The following is a 25,164-nucleotide window of genomic DNA, read 5'->3' on the forward strand; positions in this document are numbered from 1 at the left end:
GCACACACATAAAAAGAAAGAAGAAACCCGGGTTGTCAAAATTAATCTAGAGTCCTCCACAACGGCCTCTGTCAAAGCCACAGAGTTGGTTTGGGACGTTAAACCCCATGGAGTAATCAAGCCTTCGAATAGATTCTTTCGGTGTTCACGTGATGTCATGAGGGAGGCAGGTAGCACCTTCTCGACGAAAGCGGCTCGAAGTCAAATCAGAGCCATACGTTGGTACGGGCCCTTCACGAAGCCACCAGGTCTCACACAGTTGATGAACTCGTTTCAAAACTCATACAGAAGAACCTGCCCGTCCGTCGCGACGGGGATCCAGTGACCGAGGCCCTCCATTCCCCGAGCTGGACGAATACTTATCCGTTGCCGAGGTCAGACAGGCTATCTTCGCTCTCAACCGCAAGTCTGCTCCGGGTCCGGACGGAGTCACCAACAGACTGTTGAGAAACCTCGACGACACGTCGATCGTCTTTCTGACCGACAAGGTCAACGAGTCCTGGAAGAGCGGCGTTGTTCCTGCAGAATGGAAGATGTCTGCACGGTGCTCATTCCCAAGACTGGCAAGGCCCCGAACATCGAGAAGCTCAGGCCGATTTCTCTAACCTCCTGCGTCGGCAAGGTCATGGAGCGCGTCTTCCTCAACAGGCTCAACGCGTACCTCGAAGACAACAGGGTTTGCACGTACAACACGATCGGCTTCCGCGCCGCACTGTCGACGCAGGATGCCATGAAACTAATGAAGCATCAGATTGTGGATGGCCGTTCCAGAGACGTCAAGGCTCTACTCGGTCTGTACCTCGGGAAGGCTTGCGATAACGTGCTCCACACCTTCATCGTCAAGACCATTTCAGACCTGGGTCTCGGTTCCAGATTCCACAGCTACGTCAGCTCTTTTCTAACGGCAGGAAGGCCAAGCTTCGCATTGGAGACTTCCGCTCCGAAGATGTACCCCTCGGAGGGCGGGGCCCTCCTCAGGGTGCCGTCATCTCCCCCACACTGTTTAACATCTGTATGATTGGTCTCTCAGAGAGGTTGGTACGCGTCGAGGACGTCAATCACCCCATGTACGCCGACGACATCACCATATGGCGCTCCGGCGGCTGCGAGGGCAAAGTCGAAGAAGCAATGCAGGAGGCGATCGACGCGATCGAGGAGTATCTCTGCTCCACTGGACTTCGATGCACCCCCGCAAAGTCAGAGCTTCCGCTTTACACAAAAATTGCCTGTGATTTAGCTCTGGTTAACCCTAGTTGAGTTGCAAAAGCAAGAGCTGCGTCGCTACGCTTGTGGTGTTAGCTTGTGGTTAAGCGTTTGGTTTAGCTCTATTGTATAGACACGACAAGACACACTGTTCAGGTAACGACTAGGTAACGTCTACGCAGCGTCTCATTCCGACGCTCTCGAGAACTCAAAGCGGTCTCTTCTGCAGTTGAAAAGTCACTCCGAGACGGGGCACGACTTTTAGCCTCATCTTCGTTACGACATTTCTTGAGTCGTGCGGCGCGTTCTTCTGGCGTCTCTTGAGCGCGTTGTCTCTTCCTCGCTTCGTTCTGTCGTTGTGGCGTCGCTTTCGCGCTCTCCATGACGACTAAATACTCTGAGGCGAAGCACACACACACACACACACACACACACACACACACACACACACACACACACACACACACACACACACACACATATATATATATATATATATATATATATATATATATATATATATATATATATATATATATATATGTATATGTATATGTATATATATCCCGCGAGGCGAGACTCCTCTTCCTCTACCCCAGCGGAGCAAATCTGGTGGACCGAGCGGCGATGGTGGCGCCATCTGTTGGAGCGCGGCTGCGGCGTTGCTAGGCAACAGCGGCTCAAGGTCATTCGTCGGCCACGGCATATGGCATACGGCATACGGCTGCCTGTATACGGCATACGGCGCGACAAGCTGAAATGGCTCGCTGGCTGGCGTAGTAAAGCTTTCGCTTTAAAAGAAAAGAGAGGCAGACGCAAAGATAGGAAGCCAGTCTCCGAAAGCAGCATTAGTTTTCGCACTTTTGACGAGGGGCTTGGGGGGGGGGGGGATACCCAGGGTCGGTGTTACTCGGGTCCTGGGCATGTTTGTCGAATTCAACGGCGGGAACGGATCGGCTCTCCACAAGATCATCGCAAAGACGGACAACGCTTTCCGCCTTATTCGCAGAATCGCATACTGGCACCGGGGCATGAAGGAAAATAATCTCCTCAAGCTCATCAATGCCTTCGTACTATTCCACTTCACGTACACGGTTTCTATGCACAACTGGCTCAGAGCGGAGCGAAACAATTTCAACGCTCTCATCCGCAAAGTAGTCAAAAGGGCTCTCGGGCTACCCATCAGGACCCATACTGAGGATCTTCTCAAGCTGGGGGTACATGACACCGCCGAGGAGATTGCCGAAGCCCAAGAACACGGGCAACTCACTCGACTGACCACCACAGCGGCAGGTAAACGCATCCTTGAAGAGCTGGGTTACCAGCCAAAGGGATTCCCGATGGTCAGTACCCCGATACATAGGTGCACTCGAAACAAGTTCGAAGTGGACCCTGTGCCTCGAAACGTCCATCTCGTCCACAAGGTGGGCAAACGCAAAGGCACTGCAGCAGCCATCCTCAAAGAGATCAAGCAACAAGACATTAGAGCAAGCTTCGTCGACACCGCGGAAGTACAGCGATGGGAAGACCTTTGCCGTCGTTGTGGTCGACTCCAGCGGCAAGATTTCCAATAGCGCCTCGATTCGCCCTTCAGGCGCCGGAGTCGCCGAGCAAGCCGCCATCGCCCTCGCCCTGCTAGAAGGTCGTGGGTCCGAGATCTACAGCGATTCCAAAACGGCATTTAGGACTTTTCAGGAGGGTTGCATCGCCAAGGAAGCTGCTCGTTTTCTTAGCGGCTCGAGTCCATATGCTCTCACGCATCATTCGATTCACTGGTTTCCCGCTCATGTAGGGTCGGTCGAGGGTGCTCCTTCGAACCTCAGTGAGTCTGCGCACGAGGCTGCGCGTGACCTCACCGACCGCGCTTCCTCTGTAAGGAGCACGGACTCCCCTTCTCCCTACGGCCACAGGGACGCTCCCGCTACTCACAACGATGTTATTAAATTCCTCTTAATTTCTAGAAGGGTCTTTACACCCCCTCACCCCAAGTTGAATAGGGCGCCAACCGTGTCGCTTAGGCTACTACAGGCCTGCACATATCCGTACCTGTCCGTTCTCCACGAAGCTTACCCCGACGTACATAGCGCACATGCTCTGGGGAGTACGGGTCAACATACCCCAAGTTCATCAAGGAGTAGTGGGACTCGCTTCTGCGTAGCCTCGCTCTAGACAAGCAAATCCTGGCTGTCCGGCGTGCGCGTGACCGAGCCAGTGGGCTAGACCTGCCAGTCCCGACGTGGAACTAGCCGGGTGCGCGACGAGTTCGCGTCCTCGCTGAACCTGCAATAAAGTTTCCTCACTCACTCACTCACTCACTCACTCACTCACTCACTCACTCACTCACTCACTCACTCACTCACTCACTCACTCACTCACTCACTCACTCACTCACTCACTCACTCACTCACTCACTCACTCACTCACTCACTCACTCACTCACTCACTCACTCACTCACTCACGTGGTTTGAGATTATCATTCATGGAAGAAATTTTGTTGTGACTCTCTCGGTCTGTGAGAGAGAGTAACAAAACAATTGCACTTCACAAAGGAACCAGCGGTCCTGTTGGTTTTAATTTATTTCTGCAGTTTATTGAGCAAGATAAGCGTCGATACACGCGACAAGGCTAGGAAATCTGCTCAAGACTCTTGTCGCTACTGGTGCATGGGCGAGAGAGACATAAGAAGATATATATATATATATATATATATATATATATATATATATATATATATATATATATATATATATATATATATATATATATATATATATATATAAAGACGGGGGTGGTGGTTAGAAGGTTAGAAATTGACAAAAATGTATAGCTCGTCGTTGAATTGCGTCTTCAAAGGGCGGTAAGCCACGTTTCTTTTTTTTCTTTTTTTTCATTGAAAGAATACAACAATTTCACTATTACAACCAGATGTTCTCACTTCTTGGGGCTGCTCTCCAGAGGCCCTATTATTGCTTAGTGCTTAGTCAATCGTATGCCATTTTGGCCGTTCTTTTCTTCGCTAAAGGGCTTGACCGATGATGACGTTCTGCCATTAGGAACATTTCGTATTTGTACAAAAGTTTCTATTGAGGCGATAAAACGCTCAAGAAAGCGTCAGTGACGAACGAAGAAAGGAACATACACGAAGGCACCTTCTCAGCTATGTATTTAATTCGTATCAAGCGATCATGTTTCCGAAAGGATCTGTTATCGTCCCCAGGGAAGCTTCGCGCCTTATTACACCTCTAAGAGAAACTGAACTGTTCGAAAGAGGGTGAATAACCAGTCACAGTGGAAGAGACGCTCAAGCGGAACAATTACCGGCCTCAATCGCCAAGCTAAACGCGCCTGTAGCTACAACACATTACCACTACTACGATTGAACGATTGAACTATAGGCCTATAGCAAACGTATACAAAGTCAAAGAAAGGAAGTAAAAAATAAATTGAACAATTTATTATCGCCGAATAACATGCAATGTTCCACTCTTAAAATTGACTCTATTCAATTGACTCTAGTCATCCAATGTACAAGACTCAACTGCCTTGTTTCGTAACCAGCGAAGTATATGGCATACCGAATACACACACACAAAAAAAATTCTCCTCTCGGAGCACGCTTTTGGTGCTTCAGCAAAGCCCGCGTCTTTCCAAACTGCTCCGTTGTGAAGGGGCACGCGCGCGCGACGAAGCTTGTAAGATGATCTCCTCCAAAACGCTTACGCGCACCTCTAACAGCCAAGCGCGCGAGAAGCCGCGGCATTCCTCGGCGCTCCGCCGCTCGGGAGTCGCGGTGATCGCGAACGCGCCTTCGGCGGCAACGCCGGAGGAAACGGGAGGGAGAGACATTTCCTCCTAGAGAGGTTCCGGGACCAAGGGTCAGGCGGGCGGGCATCTGTTTGCGTTACGGGCGCCTCGAGGGGGGGTGGGGGCGGGTGAAACGACGGGAAAGCGGGAACAAAGGAATAGTGATACTGTGTGTAGTCGCGTGACTCTCGCGCGCAGTGCGCTCCCGAGTGTCGTCTTCGCTCCATCGGCGAAGGTGCCGCCTCTCCTGGAGCGAAGCTGCACCAAACAGATAGACAAAGAACACGTGGAAGAATCAAGCAGTACAGAGAACATAGAGAGTGAGAGCGGGACAGCGGAGGGCAACAACCAAAACGTCGAGAGCGCGCGCGCGCGCACCGAGGAGCAGCGCGGCACTTCGTCTTGAGCCCCCTCCTAATGGCGACTTTTTACCGGAACATGTACCCTGATATGCTCCCCTCTCCACCAATTTCCTACCTCCCGCCGCTTCCCTTACATCCCTACGCCTCTTTCTCGAAGGAAGACTGTTGCGAAGAGGAACTCCGCTGCTTCTTGTTCTTAGATTTAGCGCGCAGGAGGGTTCCGCCTATATATGTTAGGTCGGGCTGCACATCCCTCCTCCTCACATTCACGACCGCCGTCTCTTCCCTATCTCAAAACGAGCGCCCCTAGTGCTGCCTGTGGGGGTGCTGGTAAGGCAACGGCGCGCCGTCTCTCTTCCCAATATTTTCTCTCTTATCTGCGTGCCGCGCGACGGGGCCACGGCGGGTACCTTAGTAAGGACGCCGAGCGCTCGCGTCGGCGCTTCGCGTCTGCCTCTTTAACCGCCGCAGCTTTCGCGGCGACGAACAAAAACCGCGCAGTGGCGGCCGTTGTGAGCTCGCCATCTTTTTTGTTTCCTTTTCTTTTACGCAAACCCTCTCTCTCCTCCTTGCCTTCCACCTCCGGTTTTCCTTTGCTTAAGGGATGTCGGAGGTTCTCGACAAACTAGCCTCGTCTCATTTCTTTCTTGCGCCTGTGCAGGTTTTGGTCCTTCGCTTAGCTTTCTGTCAGATTGCTATCTTCTTGTCTTCCTCTAGACTATCAGGAACGTAAAGAAAACAAGCCAGAAAGTCACGGATGCACTCATTTATGTACATGTTGGCGTTTTCATGCACGTAGTCCTCCTCCCTCCATGCCCTTTTCATTATTTAGTTTTTCTTTTTTGCTTAGGGTACATTTTGCGAAAGCTCAGCGAGGGCGCAAGTGTATAACGTTTTCTCCTTCTTTCGCCTTTTTTGCGTTGTCCAGAGAAACTTAATTAATCAACCCATTCCTGCTCCTCAGCGGGAATGCGTAGGAAAGACGTGGTCGGCCATCACGGATCTGCGCTACGAACTGGGGTTAATGCGCTTGCCTACTGTTCAGCTTGTCAATCTTATTAACAATCTAATATGCGAAAGCATGATAATTTGAGACTTGAATGGCTTAACAGCGCTGTACCTTCGAGCTCTTCCATTGCGATTACCATGGTAGCCTGTGTAGGAGGTTGGTCCCTAATTACGATGACTGCTACGTTTTGGCTAATCTAGTTACACCGCAGCTGTTACTCTTCGTAGCGCAAGCAATAATTTCGTTTTACCAACTGGTGTAAAATTTCATACTGATACCGGTACGATTAAAAATGATTTCTCTTTCTTCTATTGTTATTTTTCTTATAAGTTAGGCCTAATTCTTGTAGTAATGTACTCTCCCTTATGCCTCATTTTGCTGAATTAAGCTATTTTGATGGCTTTTGTAGCAAGCGTTGATGATGTGCTTGTCTAAAATCAAACTTCTCAAGGACATGTGGGCAAATCACTCAGCTTTTATAGCAGCATACGAATACAAGCGTCTCTGGGATCACAGTGGTATTGTGCTCACGCTTGGTCGTTCGACGCCTCTATGAATGAATTGGGCGAATCGTACAGAGGCGAGGAATGGAAAGCAGCGTTGTATAATATAATTAGGATAGCAGAACAACCTGTATAAAGCAGAAGTAGGTCTACTGCATATAGAATTTTCGGGATGGATGTGCCGCTATTTCTTGTAGCGTTATCAAAGCTATTTGACAAGTGCTTTCGTTCTCGTAAATGGAAATGTAATGCCTGTAGTGGCATAGTGCGCCGTGTCACGTTTCGCGCTGTAATCTTAGCAACAATGCACAGTCGCTGTAATGACAGGTCGCCGAGGTACAATTCCTGACAGGTTCTGAACTGTAGCGCGCCGACACCAAAGTCACAACTTATTGTCCAAATAAGCACTGCACATGAGTCAGTCAAGAGTGTGGGTCGACTTAACGAGTTGTTGCAACGATACGCCCCATTACGAATCGGATCGAAATAGTGGGTAGACGCTGTTCGTGGCGAGTACGAGTCGACTTCTACAGTTCTGTGCATTGTTTCGAGAAGGAATGCATACGGGTCTTTCCATAAGCATGGTAGGAAACAGCCGTCAGCTCAGGTTTTCGGCAATAAGTTCGGCGCATCACAGGACCTTGGAGCCAAATTTGTTTTTGTATGTAGATTTTTGTTAGCAACACGTCAAATCAGGCGTGCTGATGAAAGCAATAGTCGCGGTGATTTAGCAGCAGAGCACTGACACTATCGTGAGCACACTATGAGCGCCAATCAAGCCAAGACATTAACTACTTGCGGGCTTATTATAGCGGAGAGCCTCCAGAAACGTTTGCTGGATTATTAATAAACGTTGATTTATAACGTCTAGCACTCAAATTAGTGAAATACTGCGGAGAGCACCTGCTTCCACTCGTCATAGCCAAATTTTAAACTTGACTCCTCCGATTTAATTCGAACAGTGAGATTAGTCGTCAGCGTTAACTGCGTAATAAACTACTTAGAAGTACAAATCTGCAAGGGTTTGCGTAGTCTCGCTAATGCGAAGTAACATTTTGAGGCTATGCATCGGAGTCCTTCAAAGTCTATCTTCCTGTGGCAGGCTTACGCTGTGTTGCTTATTATATCTCCAGTATTTGAGCTAAACATTCATTAGGCTCTCTATAGTATACTTCTTTATACCTGTCGGGGACACTTCTAGCAACCAGCTACGATATTCGATTGAAGTACTTCAATCCGGGCTTTCTTCAGGCAGAGGAGGTGCTGCCGCACAAAAAAAGAGAGAGAGAGAGAAAAAAAGAAAAATTGCACACACGCAAAGTTTTACGCATTCTATCTGCACAAATGCACAGAGAGAAGCAGCGGCTGTCGGGAGCTGGCAGTACGAAAGTCTTCATCTCCTGTTCTGTTTTTTTTTAGGTTGCATGGCTGCGAGTGGAGAGCAAGACGATCCTGACGATCCACAAGAGTGTGATCACGCAGAACTACCGCGTCCACCTGAGCGCTTCGGACCGCACCTGGCTGTTGGTCATCGACCACGTCCAGGAGTCGGACCGCGGGGGATACATGTGCCAGGTCAACACGGGGCCCATGCGCAGTCAAGTCGGATATCTCGACGTGCTCGGTGCGTTCCCATTTCATTCATTCATTCATTCGTTCGTTCGTTCGTTTGTTCGTTCGTTCGAGCGCTATAGCTGCCCTGGCGGCTGAGCTGTAAACCTCCGGTATTATTTCTTGAAGCGCAACAAAAGTTTGCTTTAAGAAGAGGATTTATTTTGATATCGTGAATGTGTGGAAAGGAGGCGAAAGAGTTTTTTGCAGAATGTGGAGATTAAACCTATAATTTTATAGCAATTTTTCTGTCTAGAAGCCCTGTTTATTTAGTGTTAATTAAGAAGCGTTCCCACAGTTTGCTGCAGAAACACAAACGAAGACATTACGTTAATTTCCTTTTCAGATACCAGCTCGTGTGCGCTAAAGACTATACTACAGGCATTGATTGCTGGATAACTGGGAATTTTATGCCACATTGAGTGTTCTAGTTAAAGAATCTGCTTCCTCAAGCGCTAAATTCTAAAGACTTCAATTTTCATTAACGCTGATACAAAAACTAAGAAACATATTAGCGTAGTTGAGGAAGAGGATGAGGCGGCATTTCAGCTTCACAGCCTGAACGATTAACACACGACCGGTCTTCTTGTGAAAGTACAGGAAAAGGAGCAACGCCAACCATTGCTTCTTCTTGTGCAAAAAAACAAAGAAGAAAGAAAAATAAGAATATCCTTGTGCTCATCTCCCTGTTTCGTCATGAGACAACTGTCATCTCTTCAATCTCGTCCCGTGCGTAGTTCGTATTGCTATATTTATCTCTGCTATATTGATATATAGTCGCATCGATCTGAATTCTTCTTACGCATCCCGCGAGTCAGCGCGACTGTCACATAGGGTCCCGGTCAGTTAGGCCGCGAGATTATTAAGCAATGAGCGGGACCGACCCATCCGTGACAGCACGGTATAGCGCAAGCATATATTAACGATGACACGGTTACGCTGACGTGACTTGTTGAAACAAGACAAATAGGGAGCTCCCACTCCGACATCTCCGTCAGCACGGTAATTAAGGCAACCTTCGTGCCTCAGAGACGAAGCGCCAAGGAAGCGTCGATGCCGCTGCTTCTCTTAATAAGGGAGCACATTGTTTCCCATGTAAACACAGTCATAAGCGCTACACACGAACATGCAAGGCCCGGTTCTTCTTCTTTTTCCCTTTTGTTCCTGTGTCGTCGGTCCTGCCGGTGGGAAAACTCCTCAGCCACCCCTCGCACCTCGGGGGCGCGAGTAAGCGGCAATCGACCGAGCGTCCCGTATCGAACGCCTGCACGGAGCTGCGGCGTCAGCTTCTCTTATCAAAATGACAGCCGCAGAAGCAATCGACGCCGAGGCACAAAGGAGCCACCTCCTTCCTTCCCTGCAACCAAGCCCCAGGCGACACCCGGCCTCGTTCCTTATTCTCCCCCCATTTGCTCGATACTTCGCCAAACCAAGCTCGAACGGCAGCTCGGCGCGAGCTTCGCACTTCTGATCAAACACAGATCATCGCCGTTGGAGACCTTGCGGCGGCAGTTGCCCGGTCGAGGAGGTGGCGTCTGTCGCCTCCTCTGCGGCTGTTAGCAGGCGTTGTACGCATTTCTCTTGTTTATGTGCGGGCTCAGCGAACTGAGCAAATGGCGGCTGCCTAAATAGCTGTGGGGTGTTGTCGCTTATGCATTGCAATTAGCTTACTCCGCACTAACATACTCGTATGGTGTGCTTATGGATGTTTGGAATATCAGACTGGTGCCGCATCAGCGGTACACGTACATGTAGTTGTTGGGAGGGCGACAGAAAGAATATATGCTGGTGTGAGGCTATAAGGCTATTGCCCGTGTCAACTATGCTTGCTCTCAGTTGGCGCAGGGAGGCGGATTAAGGTTGATTCAGTGCACTGAAGCTCATAACGTAGTTCCGTGGTTTAGTGTGGTATGATGACAGTATTTTAGTGCTTCGAATTCGGTTATTGTGTTCGGAGCGCGGGGCCGACAAGCGCGGGTGTGCATCGGCCCAAGGCCATGGGGCGACAAGCTCTTCGGAGCGGCACTGCCCGTGGAGTTTTCCTTGGGCACCGTCGATCGAGGGCCGGGCTTGTCGTCCCGACGTCATCGGTCCTGACCTTGTTGGTCCGGGCTTCGCCCTGATTTTCATCCAACGGTCGAAATGACCCGCCATGCGAGAGACATCATGGGTGGATGCCCGCCTGCTTTTCCTCTGGTCTCGCTTTGCTAAATCTGTCGCAAAGCGAAATTGCTACAACAGAGTAGATTTAAGCCGATCACAGTCAGAGGCAGAGGCCGAGTCAGGTCAGCTGATCACAGACAAAGCCTTTCTTGTCAGGCACAAGCTGAGCGAGACTGTCCATTTGTTTCGTGGCCATTCTTGAGACACTGCGATGAGCTCAAATTGCTGCAAATAGGCGTCGAAGTCATCGCGCGTCTCATTAAAGGATGGTAATACTCTGTGTGAACTATAAGATATTAGCACAACCAGTGCAGTTGCGTCATCGCTCGTGGAACGATCACTATCGTCCGTGTTCCAACTGGTTGTCAGCTTTCGAAGCTTGAGCTTGTTGTGAAGTCCGGGGTCCATGCGGCCACGAAGGTTCCATGGATGGTGCCATGCCAGGTGACGGTAGAAAGAAGGGTTCCAAGCGACGGTTCAGAGAACAGAAAAAGAATTATATTTAAAACGGTCCATGATTCAGTTTTACAAACATAGCTCCCACTTTCGGAGAGCACTACATGTTAAAGTCTGCATGTGCGAGCGTCTGCCACATCCGTCCGGATCCGCCCTTTATGCTGTTTATTTCCCTATTCCCCTCGTCGAGGGAATTCACTGGCCAATCACAAACGCTGAATTATTCACCACCTCCCTTTCTCCAATGTAGCATGTGCCTCCAACGTTGTATAATACGAGGCAACCACGTGGCAGACTGTGAACCGGCCGTCGACGACTTTCTCCGGGAGTTCTCCACAATGACTCTGGCATAAATCAGTGGCCTCTTCACGGCTGTCAGGAGCGGGGATGTTGTTGTCGTTAAGCGAGCTGCCTTGAGTGAACGAGGAGGCGTGATCTGCACCTGTGACAGCCGCATCTTAGCCGGTGGAGCATCCTTTATTTCTTCTGAGGGATCACGCAGCACAACAAGCGTCAGCTGCAAACTCGTTCTTCGGCTTGTAGTCACTTTTCCTGTAGCTCCAATTTGGAGTTTCCTTACTGTCCCGCTTTCTCAGCCCCGCACGCCCACCGCAAGCGCCGAATTCAAAACACACGTAATTCTAATACCACCATCCTGCTACATCAAACACATGCGCAACAGGCGCGTTGCTTTTATGTCGCGAATCGGCGGGAGAGAGTCATTAATGAGGCCCTTCCTGGAGGCAACCAAATGTTTCGAAATGGCTCGGTATAACGGGCGCCGCGGTCGAACAGATTACTCGTCTTTCACCGTTTTAGGTACCCTTACAGTTGCTAAAACAAGCCCAAGTGTCTCGTAAGTGACAGTTCCGTTAGCATTTCTGTGAATCAGACAGTTTGCTAGAGCTGCAAGAAGCTAGGCAGTGCAAAACATGCGATTAAGGCCTTTATTATTGGTGAAATTAGCGAGTTCGCCACTGAAAGGGCGCACGAAATGTGACTCTAGTGATGCTAAATTACTGCCCTTGCAACGTCGACAGCGGTTAATTTCTGCAGCACAACGCTCATGTAGAGCATTAACCCCGTTTTATGTAAGCTTTTATCAGAACCTCGTAAAAAATTCTCACAGGCTGTTGGTGGTTCCAGCAACATCGCAATGACTTGTCGAGTATGCTTCGCCATTGGTCACAAGGTATATCTAGGAAAATGTAAGGATGTCGACGCACAAACAATTCTGCACCCCTAGTCAAGTCGGGAATCTCATCCTGCGCCTTTCCATTCAGGTTTGGATGCTGCGATTCGCGCTTCGAGCTCTTTTCCTTTTTTCAAGGACAAAACACTCACGACGGAAGAAAATACCAGGTAAAGTAAACTGTGAGAGAAACAAGCAAACAAAAGGACAGACGCGCGAACACGGAAAAAGAATTACAATACCCAAATACATCCCAAGACTACTCAGAGTGTTAATCCAGCGCCGTCAGCCGTCCTGTTTGTGCGCGGTGATTTCATCTTATCGTCCCGTTGTAGTGACGGTGAAGAGCGAAACGCTGGATCAACAGTGGGAAAACATTGAATTAAGAATGGAACTCCTTGTTGAGCGAATTTGTGTCCAGAAATACAAGCAACGCTGAAATAACAACGATAACGGCAAAGACGGTCGTCGGTTGTTGAAAATATTAACTTACGGTTCAAGCCCGTGGGCTAATTATACATGCATCGCCGTAATTTCCAGAGCGATCGCTGGTGCTCGCGCCCATTCGATGGTGCGTGAATCGCGTCACGCGTGCGGTCTCGTTACACGAGACTCTTCGCTGTGGAATTGGCGACAAGATTACAGAAATTGCGGATGCACTGCAAGGCTTGTCTGTGGCGCCGGGCGATAACTTGATAAAAGTGATAATCCGGTGGAACATTATCACTGGCACAAAGCAATAAAATTCTAATGTAACAATATCGATAATTGCTATCCAATACTGTACCTGCCAATAAAGAAAGTAAGAATGTACAGAAAGTATAATACGGGCAACCAACCATAAAATTTCGAGTATACTAGCTGACCACCTACTGGTGGTTTCAAGACGTCAGCGCGTGTCAGTAGCAATTGGGAGAGGAACGCGTCTTCACCATGCACCACGTTCAGCACATGTAAGAGGAGGATGTGTAAGCATGGATCCAAAATCGGTCACTTGCACTGTCAAGCCAAGATCTAACTTCACGTTTGTTTGTTATTGCCCTACTGCTAGCGGTTTATATAAAGAACCTTTGAAACAAAGCATTGACGGTGATTGACACAGTTTTGGATTAGATGCCGGCTGCTGTCTCTGCTGGACGACATGAGCCTCCCAACGACGCGTGAGGCTATCTTCCGATGAGCGAGCCCAGAAGAAGCCGGCATTTCAGGTTTGGATGCGATGGCGTTGCCTGTCAGCGTGTCAGTTGCACAAACTCCTACGATAGATCGTCTGCGACGACGTTTAGCGTGGCCCACGACTTGCCGCCAGTCGGACCTATGGCTCACTGCCACCTGTTGCGCGCCGCTTACTCACAGCCATATACTTGATGTTTGTTCAATGATGTCAATAATTAAAAATAAGCCTCAGCGTCTAAAGAATTTAAGAACAACAAAACAACCAAGAGAAGAAAGAAAAAGTAGGCAGAAAGGAAAAATAACAGAAGAATAGAGCATCACTTGATGGGGAGCATCACAGAGAGAGCAAGGGTGCATATGCTGACTGGAGGAGAAGTGACAACGCTATTGACGAGAGAGAGGGAGAAAGTAGTGGTGGTAGAACAGGTCCTCAAACTACGTTAACCAACCAGTATCAAACTTTTTTGCTGCTAAGAGAGGCTTCGTTGCCCAGCTGGGTCTTGTTTTCAAAGGCTATTCTTCATTAAAGCGAAGGGGGATGCGGCTTCAATCTGATGTAAATGAATGCAGAAGCCAGTTGGTCCGCACGAAACTCAGCGAGGGGTAACGCAACAGTCAATGGAAGTTTAGATGCGTGTTTTCTGCAAGTAAAAGAACGAGAAAAAAAAAAACTGGAAAGCAAACTCCGGAAATAGTGAAGGCGCGGTCAAACTCTAAATCTAGCAGCTGTAAAGTCGTCGCAGGAAATCGAAGTCTATTTGCAATTGCAGTGAGGGAGAGTAAGCAAGAAAAAAGAAGTCAGCAATAATTTCTTTCCTGTCTTCGGAGGAGCTGTCTGTTCACGCCTGGGTGTTATCTCCGCTGTTACCGTGTACGATGCAATGTCGGCTGCTGTCTTCGAGAGATGTACTTCTGGCCGGCCGGTCCATATCCTTCGCGCGCGCGGAAGTATATAGGGGCCTGCGAGCTAGCTTGTTCTCGAGCCGTTCGGTCCGAAGAGAGGCCGGCCAGCCACACTCGCCGGCCGCGCACAGAGCAACAGCAGCACCAAAATCATCGGGAGGAGCAGCGCGAGGGATGACGGTGTGCACGGAGAAGGGGCTGGTGCAGGGGAGCCACTGCGGCAGGATTAATCATGTGACAATTTGGTTGGCTGACCTCTCAATCAGGCCGGATCAGGGGGCGCGCTCCGGTGGCCACGTCTCGAGTGTCGCTCGAGCGCAAAAATTGGACCCGACAGTCTTGCAGGCAGCGGCGAACAGTATATACGAAACCCCGTAGCCATGCACACCCCCCCCCCCCCCAACCGCCTTCCCCGATGACCGCTTCCAGATCTTGAGGACGTCTCGGCAGCGCGCAACACTCTTACCGCCTCCCCTCTCTTCCACCGGCCGTCTCATTGCGAGGCCCTCGGGAAAGGCTTGGAGCTGCTCCGCCGGGGGCACTGATGAAAAAGCGCCAACGGGGACCTCGCAGACCATGCGCCGATGAGCCGCTCGTCGCCTCCTCCTGGCTTCCGCGGGTGCCTCGTTGCTGCAGCTCCACGATGTCGGCTGCTTGGCTTGTACCGGGCATTTGATGCGTGCTTGCCCCGCAGGGCTCTTTCACTCCTGCCAAGTCGTCGTGGCCGGGCGTTTCTGACGTGGACGTCGACCGCGCTCTTTACGGGAGGCGTAATTTGGTTTGAGCCTGGGATGTTGTGCCTTTTCGTCTTTCTCTGCATACTTACCTGTCGGACACGTCTGAGGCCGAGGCTTTACTTCGACGCTAAATGCCTTTGTCAAGGAGGTGAGAAGTCGGTGTTATCGATCGCGCCGATATGGGGGCAGGCTTTCCCAATCGACTCGTAATTAACGATATATGTTACCAATCAATCTATACACTAGCCAATCAAAAGGTGATAATCAAGTCGATGTAGCCTGCGTGTCTATATGATGCGCGAACTTTAAGTATAACGCTTTTTCAATGTTTGATTCCCGCAATTAAGCTAATATCCTGAACTTTTGAAATACAATTCAGGGCCCGATCTCACAAGAAAACGTTTGTACGCGAGACTTGCACTAAACGAAAGAATTGTTACTAGAGAAAAGGTTTGTGAATTCGGTCCGACTTTCCGAACCCGCCGTCAAGCAGTGCAACTTACCTTACGCACCGCTAAAGTAAGACGCCAAGATTAGAAACTCCTACGTAACTTGCTAGAATCAAACAAGCAAATTCAGACTTCTTTATCCCAAAACTACATCAGAAGGTAAAACCAGTCATCCTCAGTGGTAAGTACGTGTAAACATGCCAACATGTAAAGCAAGCTATAAACATATAAACGTGACCTAGGCCACGGACACGATTATATGTACATTTTAAGTAAATTTTGTGTTCAAAAACTACGAGTATGTAACGATGATTGTAAACATTGGATACGCTGTTTGCAAGAAATGTGATGACCAACACTATATATGTTCATAAATTTAGATTCATAATGTACTACATACGCTTTCTTTTTCGTCTCCGTACAAAAAAAAAATAATGAGCCATTCCACTCTCTGAAGGCGGACGACCAGCGAAGCTGTCTAGCGTACGACATAGAGGTGACGCAGAAGTTTGAACATAGGTACTGTTACGATCAGCCAGCGCGGGTAGTGAAGAAGAGAGCGTATGTAGGACATTATGGGTCTAAATTTATGAACATATATAGTGTTGGTCATCACATTTCTTGCAAACTGCGTATCCAATGTTTACAATCACCGTTACGTACTCGTAGTTTTTGAAACACACTCACAAAATGTATTTAAAGTGTACATATTATCGTGTCCGTGTCCTAAATCATGTTTATATGTTTATAGCTTGCTTTATATGTTGGCATGTTTACACGTACTTACCGCTGAGGATGACTGGTTCCACCTTCAGATGTAGTTTTGACCTTCTAGCCTCTCCTGCACCCCTGTGACGAATCGTCTCGTGAAGCTAACAGTGCGCCCCCCTCGGACAGACATGCGGCAACAGCGAGGAGAGAGACGTTTTGCGGATCGAGTCTTGTTTGTTGATTCGCTGTCGCCGTCACGGACGATCGGTGCAGGGAACTGCTGGAAAAGGGTGTACCACGGCGTTTTCTCCCGGACTCCGGTAACCACCACGGTCGTTTGACAGACGCCCCAGCGAACTGCTGGGTCATCCCATGAACCAAGATTCGCCAGTTTGGGTCAAACGTGACAATCCCTGTCTACGAAGCTCCCCTCCTTTCTGTGTGTTCAGTGAACAAAGATGCGGGAGTGAATGCGTGAACCCTCGCCCTCAATGCGGGCCCTTCGACGATTTTGGACGCTCCGATTGGGCGAAGGTGTGAAGGCACATTAGAATGGCCTAGGGATCTAGGGAGGACAGAGGAGATTTAAGCATACTTTTTCGGCTCCTCAGGGTGCTTCAATTCAGTCATGCTAGACTGATGAGACGTAACGTTCTCCATTCTTCATGTAGATATTGTAAGTAAACCAGGTACTCCTCATTCTCGACGAGAACATGTTCCTCCCATCAACAACGTCCTTAGCGTGGATGAGTCGGACGACGGCATGGGCCAGCTACCCCTTTTTGACATGCCCGACCCCAACTCTTACAGTACGGACTCATTTACCATGATTGTTATACACATTCGCGTGGACGACGGGACCACCGCCCCGAGGAGCCGGAGGAAACTAGCCACGCGCGACGTTTCGACGGGAGCGCCACCACGGGAGAGCGGAAGGAAAGGAAAGGAGATACGCAAGCGCTTGGAACGCCGACAAAGAGAGAGCGCTGCTAACGTACACATGGCCGATGTTGGTGAAAGTGTAGTATGTGATCATGTCAGCTTAATATCTGATGAGGATTGTATTCGTACCCAAGACATTAAACTTATTTTGTGCTAGTTGGTGGAGCGCTTGAAGCCTGCTTCAGCGTCGCCACAGGTCGGCCTGATATTGCACTATCTTTGGGATTGGCCCATGGTTTTTTGGTCTACGGTCATTGACCTGCTGGAAAATAGCCACATACAGCTTCGCTGAAAAAATAAAGAAATGCGATTTGGAAAGGCTCCCACATTACGAGCTTCGTAATCGTTGGAAACCAGACGTCAGACGTATCACCGGTACAGTCAAGTATTGAGGCTTTATGCCTGGTTTATTTCTTCTACTGTTTCCACCTCGGCGCGTTCGTGATTGAAGTGTTCGCGAACAACGGTGTTTCACTGGCCGCTCCCCCATCGTGGCTGCTAGAGGCGCTGACTGCTCACACCGAAAGTTTCCGCCCTTGACACAGATGCATAAATTACCAGACACCTGTAATGTCCTTCTTTTTTTGTCGGTCATGAAAGTTTTTTTTTACGCATTCATAAACTACGAGTCATCTACGACCGAAACCTAACCTAGCATTATTTTTCACGGTCCATGTTTTATTTAGCAGTTCTTTCCAGCGGGTTAATTACGGAACATGCAACATCGCGGCCTAAGTATCATGAGGCAAGCGCTGACCGAGATCGACGTTAATTATGCGCATAGGTTGCAACACAGTGTGTGTGCCACGCATTTGGCGACGAGGACGCAGTACTCTTAGCCTTAACTTTCCGTTTGCTAGCTTTTTGAATACACAAGTACATGAATAAGGAGCGTCAGTGGATTGCTCTTTCGAACGGGAGGTGTTTGGGGAAGCAGAGAAAAGCGCGAAGAGAGTCGCGAAAGGCAGAACTATATACACATGGGCAATCTGGAGGCAAGGAGAGGAAACTCCTATGGCGCGCGACGTGTTATCGCCCCCTTTGCGAGCGAAGACAGCAGCGCGGTGTGGAGAGTGCATGGCGGGACAAGATTTGATTCCCGCACACCCTTTTGTTTCGCGCGCGGCCACGCGATTCGGTCTGGTAGGCAAGCGCCCGCATAGTGGTGCTGCGACTCACACGAAAAGGGCAAGCCCCCTCCCTCCCCCCCCCCCCGTCCTACATACCGCACCCTACGGAGGGGAAATACCCTAAGAGGGCTCACTTGTTCGTAGACAGCTAATTAGATTTCTCTAACAAAGAGGGCCACGCTTGCGCGTCTGAGATTTCGGTTGTGCTGTTTTCTTCCTTTGTTTATTCCTTTATTTCTATCCCCTTTCTTTCTTTCTTTCTTCCTTTCTTTCTTTCTTTCTTTCTTTCTTTCTTTCTTTCTTTCTTTCTTTCTTTCTTTCTTTCTCTTCCTTTCTTTCTTTCTTTCTTTCTTTCTTTCTTTCTTTCTTTCTTTCTTTCTTTCTTTCTTTCTTTCTTTCTTTCTTTCTCACGCAGTTTTCTCTCTCTGTCTGTCTCTCTGTCTCTCTGGCACCCTTGCTTCAAAAGTTCCTCCTTCGAGCGTAGGAGGTGACATCTTGTTGGCACGGAGCGTTAAGTATTGTGATGATTAGACAGACGTGTTCTTTTTTTCTTCTTTATTTTCTTTCTTTGGCGAATGAGTTCTATCTTCCTCTCTTTTTCGTTTTCTTTTGTTCTCATGCATGGATGTTCCTGTACGTCTTAGTATTTAATTTTTTTGAGCTTCTTACGGCTGAATTTCCTTGTATAATTTTTAAAATTTTATTTTACGTTCCACCCTAATCATCTTTAGTAGTATGCCAGGCATTTCGCTTGACTAGCATATCCAGCAGCGAATAAAGTCTTGCTCTCTAGTCACCCTGCTTTAAAGTCCGTCAAGATTAAATATAAATATCGTTTTCATGGTTTAGTTTGTGCAACTATACAAGACAGAAGCTGGCACGAAAGTAAGCATTCATAATATTTTCACGACTCTCGAAGGGATATTCCTTTGCTTGGCTTTATTTTGAGACTCGGTGATGCTTAAGCGCGCCGATGTGATTCTTTCGTAGCGCATTTCTTGAGGATAAAATGACGTACATATGTTATATTTCACGTTTGTTGGGACAGGCAGTTGTGCGTACAAGTAAAGGTAATTTGCCGTGTTTCGGTGCCTTAGGAAAAAAAAAAACACCGTTGGGAAGCTACATTTGTCACGAAGTGGCGACACTGCCTCGCCATGTAAATCGAATATTTGTCCGTGTCCGCCAGTTGTTTATACTGCGATGTTTTAATACACGCCGTTCCAGTAATAACCTCCGAGATTACGCCAGATGGATGTAAGAACAGCAAAAAACTTCAGGTCAAAAAGAATGCACCACACACGCGTTCGTATACTGCAGCGGTGATTTTGTGTCAGTGTAACATTACTCCTGGCAGTTCTGTACATTATTTTTTATTGTTTGACCGAAGGGATAATGAGGAAAATGATAGGGTAGGTTAGCCGGCATAAATGCGTTCAGTTTGTTACTATAGAATAGTGGAGGGGCATAAGGAGAGCGAAATATAGTAAGCGAAGCTGAAAATGAAATCAATTGATCAAAAAAAAAAGAAGGTGTAAAAAGGAAACAAGGGAGTGGTAGACTTGTTTAAGAAAGTCACGAATGTCGGAAGTTCTGTAGCGTCATCATCGCTTTCCGGTGTGATGATTGCGAAAGCTAGTATTCCAGGATTGCCTCCTCCGAAAATGGCCAGCCGCAGAAACATGCTAGCACGTTCCGAGCAACGGAACAATTGTCTAACTTGGAAAACTGCTAATCCAATCCAGCGTCTGTGCGTGAACACTCTAACAAGTGTAACGGTTCATCTGCGCTCGTCGCATGATTTTTACAAACTTCATTATCCCAGTTGGGTCGTCTATTGCAAGCTGATCTCCCGGCAATCTTTTTTTGTATCCCTCTCTCGATTCGGTGAGCTGAAACACTCTGCTGCTCTGTTCATAAGAATAAGTTAAAATGAGACAGGTCTAAGGGCATGGGAAGATTACTTTGAACAAGAAGACGAGAATAAGGAGTTGAAATAATTTCGATGGAAGGTCCCTGTCACTTGACTTGTACTGCATTGACCAGCCAGAGAATCAGCAGGCGTAGTGTTACCTCATGGGAGAAGGGGCAACCAGCCTCCCTCTGTCCCTCTTCAGCTTTTGATGCTCAAGAGAAGATGTAATGAGAAGGAGCATGTCCAACCTAATTTTTGGGTAACTGACAATGACCTAGCAAACCTTTTGTCAGACTAACTCATTGAAATAGGATGTTGAGGAGCCGAAGAAACACCACTGACAAAACAAGACTGATCTGTTACTGCGACTTGGCGTATATGACACTATTCCTTTTATCCCATTCGGTGGCTTTTATTCGCATGCAGCCTCTACCACCCTCTTCCGTTTTTCTCAATTCTTCCCTACTTCGGGAAAAGGCGCTGTCTTAACATAATTCTTGCTCCTATTCCGGTGTTCATTCCCCAATGGTGTAAACTGATTTGGAGACGTTCAACGAGAAATTCAATAGCCATGTTGAAGTCTTGGACATATAACTGAACTCTCGGGTACATTGACTTTTAATTCTCCTTTCACTAACTTCTTGCTTTTTTCCGCCTTCACCCAGTGCATGACAGTCAAGCGGGCTCAGCCCTGGGAATCTTCCTTGCGTTCCATTTATAATCTGCTCCCTTTAGGAAATAAAAAACCGATCATCAATCCAGACAGAAAGATAAGCCTACGCTTACCAGATGTAACTCACACTCACCGCAACGTGAATTGCTTGCTGGTGTGATTACCACCATTTTTCGCTGACTCATCATGAAACAGAGCCTGAATGTGTGCACGTTAAGACCAAACTACACGTACGCTTGGAAGCGCGTGCGAAAGCTCGCACCGGCACTCCTTGCTTTTAGCACACCTCTCTAAGAACGGCGATTTGCATCTACAAGAGACGCGCGCCAGCGGGCACCAACTTCGCTCATTGATAGACGTTTTGACAGAGATTGTCTCACACTTTGTTGATGACAGTGGTTCAAAATGCTGAAATATCAATGAACGCTATTGTTTTATTTTTTTTAGCCTTTAGATCAGCACAAAAAGTAAATCAAAAGGACATTCCCGCATGACATAAATCTGCCTCACTGAGTGCTGATTGTGCCACGCCGTAGCTGCGTAGCCAGGCGCGTGGAAACGCTAAACAGCCAGAGCCCGACATCTGTCTGTAGCAGGTACGCGTGCTGGCGCCGCTCTTCCACGTGTGCGATCTGCCTTGCACCGTCTGCGCCGGCGCGACACTTTTGCGTATGTGCCGTTTGGCCTTTACGTGGTTACTCTGCGAATGGCAACGCCATAAGAATCCTTCCAATGCAGTGCCCCCCGACATTGAGGCCAGCGAGAGCAGCTCGGACGTTCTGGTGCGGGAAGGGTCCAACGTAACCATCGTGTGCCGAGCCAAGGGCTATCCGGCGCCCCGCATCACCTGGCGACGGGAGGACGGAACGCCCATAGCCATGGGCAACTGGCAGGAGCAGCTGGGGTCTGCGGCAGACAGTGAGTGCGTTATATTGGCGCGCGATTGATATGTACGCGAAAGGGCCGTTGAAGCACGAAGCCGCGACAACTGGATCTACACAGCCGGCCGCCCACTGGAACGACAGAACGCAACATAACTGATGAATCTCCAGTACAGTTTATGACTTTGTAGAGAAGAATAAGGGATGAAAAAATACGTCATGATAAATTGCCTTGCACAGCCGCGGTGACGTGCACCACTTGCCGAAAAAAATAAGGCTAAGATTAATGATCGGGTTCCCACAAACTAGTTGGCTGCTGCTGTTTTATCTTGGTTTTCATTTAGAATGGCATGTCCAAGAGCGATGAATTTACCGCTTGTTAAGCTTTTGTGCTGTATTCGTTTTTGATAACCACTTAAGGCTTAATTACTTCGTATTCGCGACAACCAACATAAGAAATAAACAAAATTTTGATATTTAAACACATAGGAGCTTCGTAGTGTTATCTTATAAGGAACGTAGTACTGCATGCGGTAGAGAAGGCGCATGTAAAACATTTTTTCCGTTGCTTATGAAACGCGACCGCTGTGCACGATGTAAGCATCTCCAGCGTAGACTACCTGCAATCGCTTATGCTGCTAAATATTCGTCTATATCTAGCTTTGTATCCACAGGCACTTGCTCGTGAACGTAATACTTGTGTAATTAATGCTGACACACTCAAACAAAATTCTTCCTTCCACGACAGTGAAGGCAGGTCTGCCGTATCTCACGGCACCATACACATGTCCACTGCACGCAGCCTATAAAGAATGCATGCAAAAAGCCATGTGCATATTACGTGCCGCAATTTCCAATGTATTTGCAGACGTATCATACGAAGGTGAAGAACTGAGCATCACCAAAGTTAGCCGTCTTCATATGGGGCCCTACCTGTGCATCGCATCCAATGGCGTCCCTCCAACCGTCAGCCGCAGAATACTGCTTCAAGTGCATTGTGAGTGATTGTATTCGTCTCGATACTGGCATAAATGATTGCTAAGTCATCGCATGCCACGTATTGTTTGAATAACACGTAGGATTTGCAATAAGGACAACAGAAACGAGCAACAACCGAACGGCTTGAATACTCTCCGGCCTCGTTCTTGTACGAGTATGAGACGGTGACCGAATACGCTCAGTTTCATTGCTATTCAACGCGATGTATTTCGATATTATTTGCAGCCATTTTTCATGACAAAGCGTAAACCTTGCTCATTGTTGCTTCACAAACAAATAACCGTACAGAAACTAGACTGAAGAACCGGATTGCGGAGTTTAGAATTGTTAAATTAGAAAAAAAAGCTCGCGGTAATAGAGGCACCGACAATTACGCTGTTTCAGTTCCGCCGATGATCTGGATTCCAAACCAGCTCATTGGGGCCCCCCTCGGCGGAGAAGTGGTGATGGTTTGCAATACGGAGGCGTATCCGATATCGATCAACTACTGGACCCTGGAGAGCGGCGACCTCATCGCCGAGTCTACGAAGTATTCGCTCAACCGCACCGAGAACGTGTACAAGGTCCACATGAGGCTGCACATTCGCCGCATCGCACCCGAGGATTTCGGCGCCTACCGATGCTTTGCCAAGAACTCGCTCGGCTCCACGGAGGGTTCCATACGACTCTACGGTGAGAACGCGCGTCCACGAATTTTGTTTGGCCCCGTTTTACCCGCAGCCCTGTGAGCACGTGCATGAACGCAGCAAGTGGGAGCCCTCAATTCCTTACCTGCCGAAAGTAAAAAAAGAAAAGAAAAAAAAAACAGTCGAGCTTCGGAAGCACGCAACGCCATTTTTCGTCGACATTGCTTTTGTGGCAGTGCACAAAGAAGTTCACTGTGGCGCGAGGAGTTAGTTCTACGCCGAAAGGGGTGCATGTGCATAAAAGGAGTTTTGTCCACTTATGATGCGCCTTTTTATACCATTTTATTTCGAATTGGCGATGTTGGATGCCTCCCCTTTCGAGCCACGTAAGGTAACAAATATAGGATTTCCGTTTCTTGATATCATATATTTCTCGCCAGCTTAAATAAATCAAAGAAAACAGCCATGGGCCTTTAACGCAGCTCTTCCTCCATGTTGAGACGCTTGTCTTTAAAATCAAGTAATTCCGCATGCTTTCCTAACTTCTTTGTATAATTATTACATAATAAATTTTGAATGTATATGAATTCCGCGTCATTGCGTCACGAAGGTATGAAATTCGACTCAACATAAACCGTTTCAGTGGGGTTTCCACACCTTGTAGAATGAGAACCTTTCCCAAACAGGATGTGAATGCTATCACGCGACAAGTGATGAATCAAACCTAGGCTTTAGGGCTAAATATAAGCACATGTGCTAATTACAAAATAAATTTTAAAGAGAATAGCTTTCATTTGATCTTAGAGTTTGCCAGCCCCATGTAGAAATAACAAAATTTTTTCAAAAATTTGATTTATTAGTAATCTCTAACGGCTAACGGTAAACGCGAACTATCAAGGCAACAAGGGCTATGAGGAATTTTAAACGCTGCGCGTTGTTGAAGAAGCGCTAATGACCCATCTGCTGGGCTATTTAGTACAAATTGCATAGGTGCAAATTTTATTCCGCCTTCAGGAGGCATCGAGGCGTATATGGAGATTGATTTGCTTATTGATGATTATTAATTTTCAACAGGGTAGCAAAATGTTGAATTTACATGATTATTTGAACTTGATCATCATTTCTTCAGGCTGACTTACGCTTCTTTTGTTCGTTTCCACAATGCCATATTGTAGTGGCATTGCCCGTGTCCCCAGGATTCTGCAATGGAGCCTCCGAATGTAGAGACATATATTTCGACAACCGTCTGCCGCACTTTTATGTGCGCTCTCTTTTCTTTTTTCCTTCTGCCGACACAAGATCATCACCAGATGATGACTTTGCTATACCTTCGAGTCAGGCACGTACCCAGGATATTTTTTCGGGGGGGGGGGGGGGGGGGTCCACCACCACCACCACCACCACCATCATCATCATCACCATCATCATCATCATCATCATCATCATCATCATCATCATCATCATGTGTTATGTCCACTGCAGGACGAAGGCCTCTCCCTGCGATCTCCATTTACCCCTGTCCTGCGCCAACCGATTCCAACTAGCGCCCGCGAATTTCCTAATTTCATCGCTCCACTTAGTGTTTTGTCGTCCTCGATTGCGTGTTCCTTCTCTTGATACCCATTCTGTAACCTATATAATGGTCCAACGGTTATCTAACCGGCGCATTACATGACCTGCCCAGCTACATTTTGTCCTCTTGATGTCAATTAGAATAT

At 48.0% G+C, this 25,164-nt stretch overlaps 1 protein-coding gene and 1 non-coding gene across 2 annotated transcripts in view; both read left to right on the plus strand.

The window, feature by feature from the left end:
- LOC135920033 (lachesin-like) overlaps positions 1 to 25,164 on the plus strand; it is a 126,682-nt gene that overhangs the window by 89,841 nt on the left and 11,677 nt on the right. The window contains exons 4-7 of the mRNA XM_065454116.1: positions 8,302 to 8,506; positions 21,679 to 21,858; positions 22,690 to 22,818; positions 23,205 to 23,492. Of these exons, the coding sequence (XP_065310188.1) occupies positions 8,302 to 8,506; positions 21,679 to 21,858; positions 22,690 to 22,818; positions 23,205 to 23,492 (802 nt within the window). The remainder of the gene's footprint in view (positions 1 to 8,301; positions 8,507 to 21,678; positions 21,859 to 22,689; positions 22,819 to 23,204; positions 23,493 to 25,164) is intronic.
- Positions 17,277 to 17,461, plus strand: LOC135897903 (U2 spliceosomal RNA). The gene has a single exon (XR_010563188.1). It is a non-coding gene; the product is annotated as a U2 spliceosomal RNA (small nuclear RNA).

The sequence above is a fragment of the Dermacentor albipictus genome, chromosome 1, assembly GCF_038994185.2.
Source record: "Dermacentor albipictus isolate Rhodes 1998 colony chromosome 1, USDA_Dalb.pri_finalv2, whole genome shotgun sequence".
NCBI lineage: Eukaryota > Metazoa > Arthropoda > Arachnida > Ixodida > Ixodidae > Dermacentor > Dermacentor albipictus.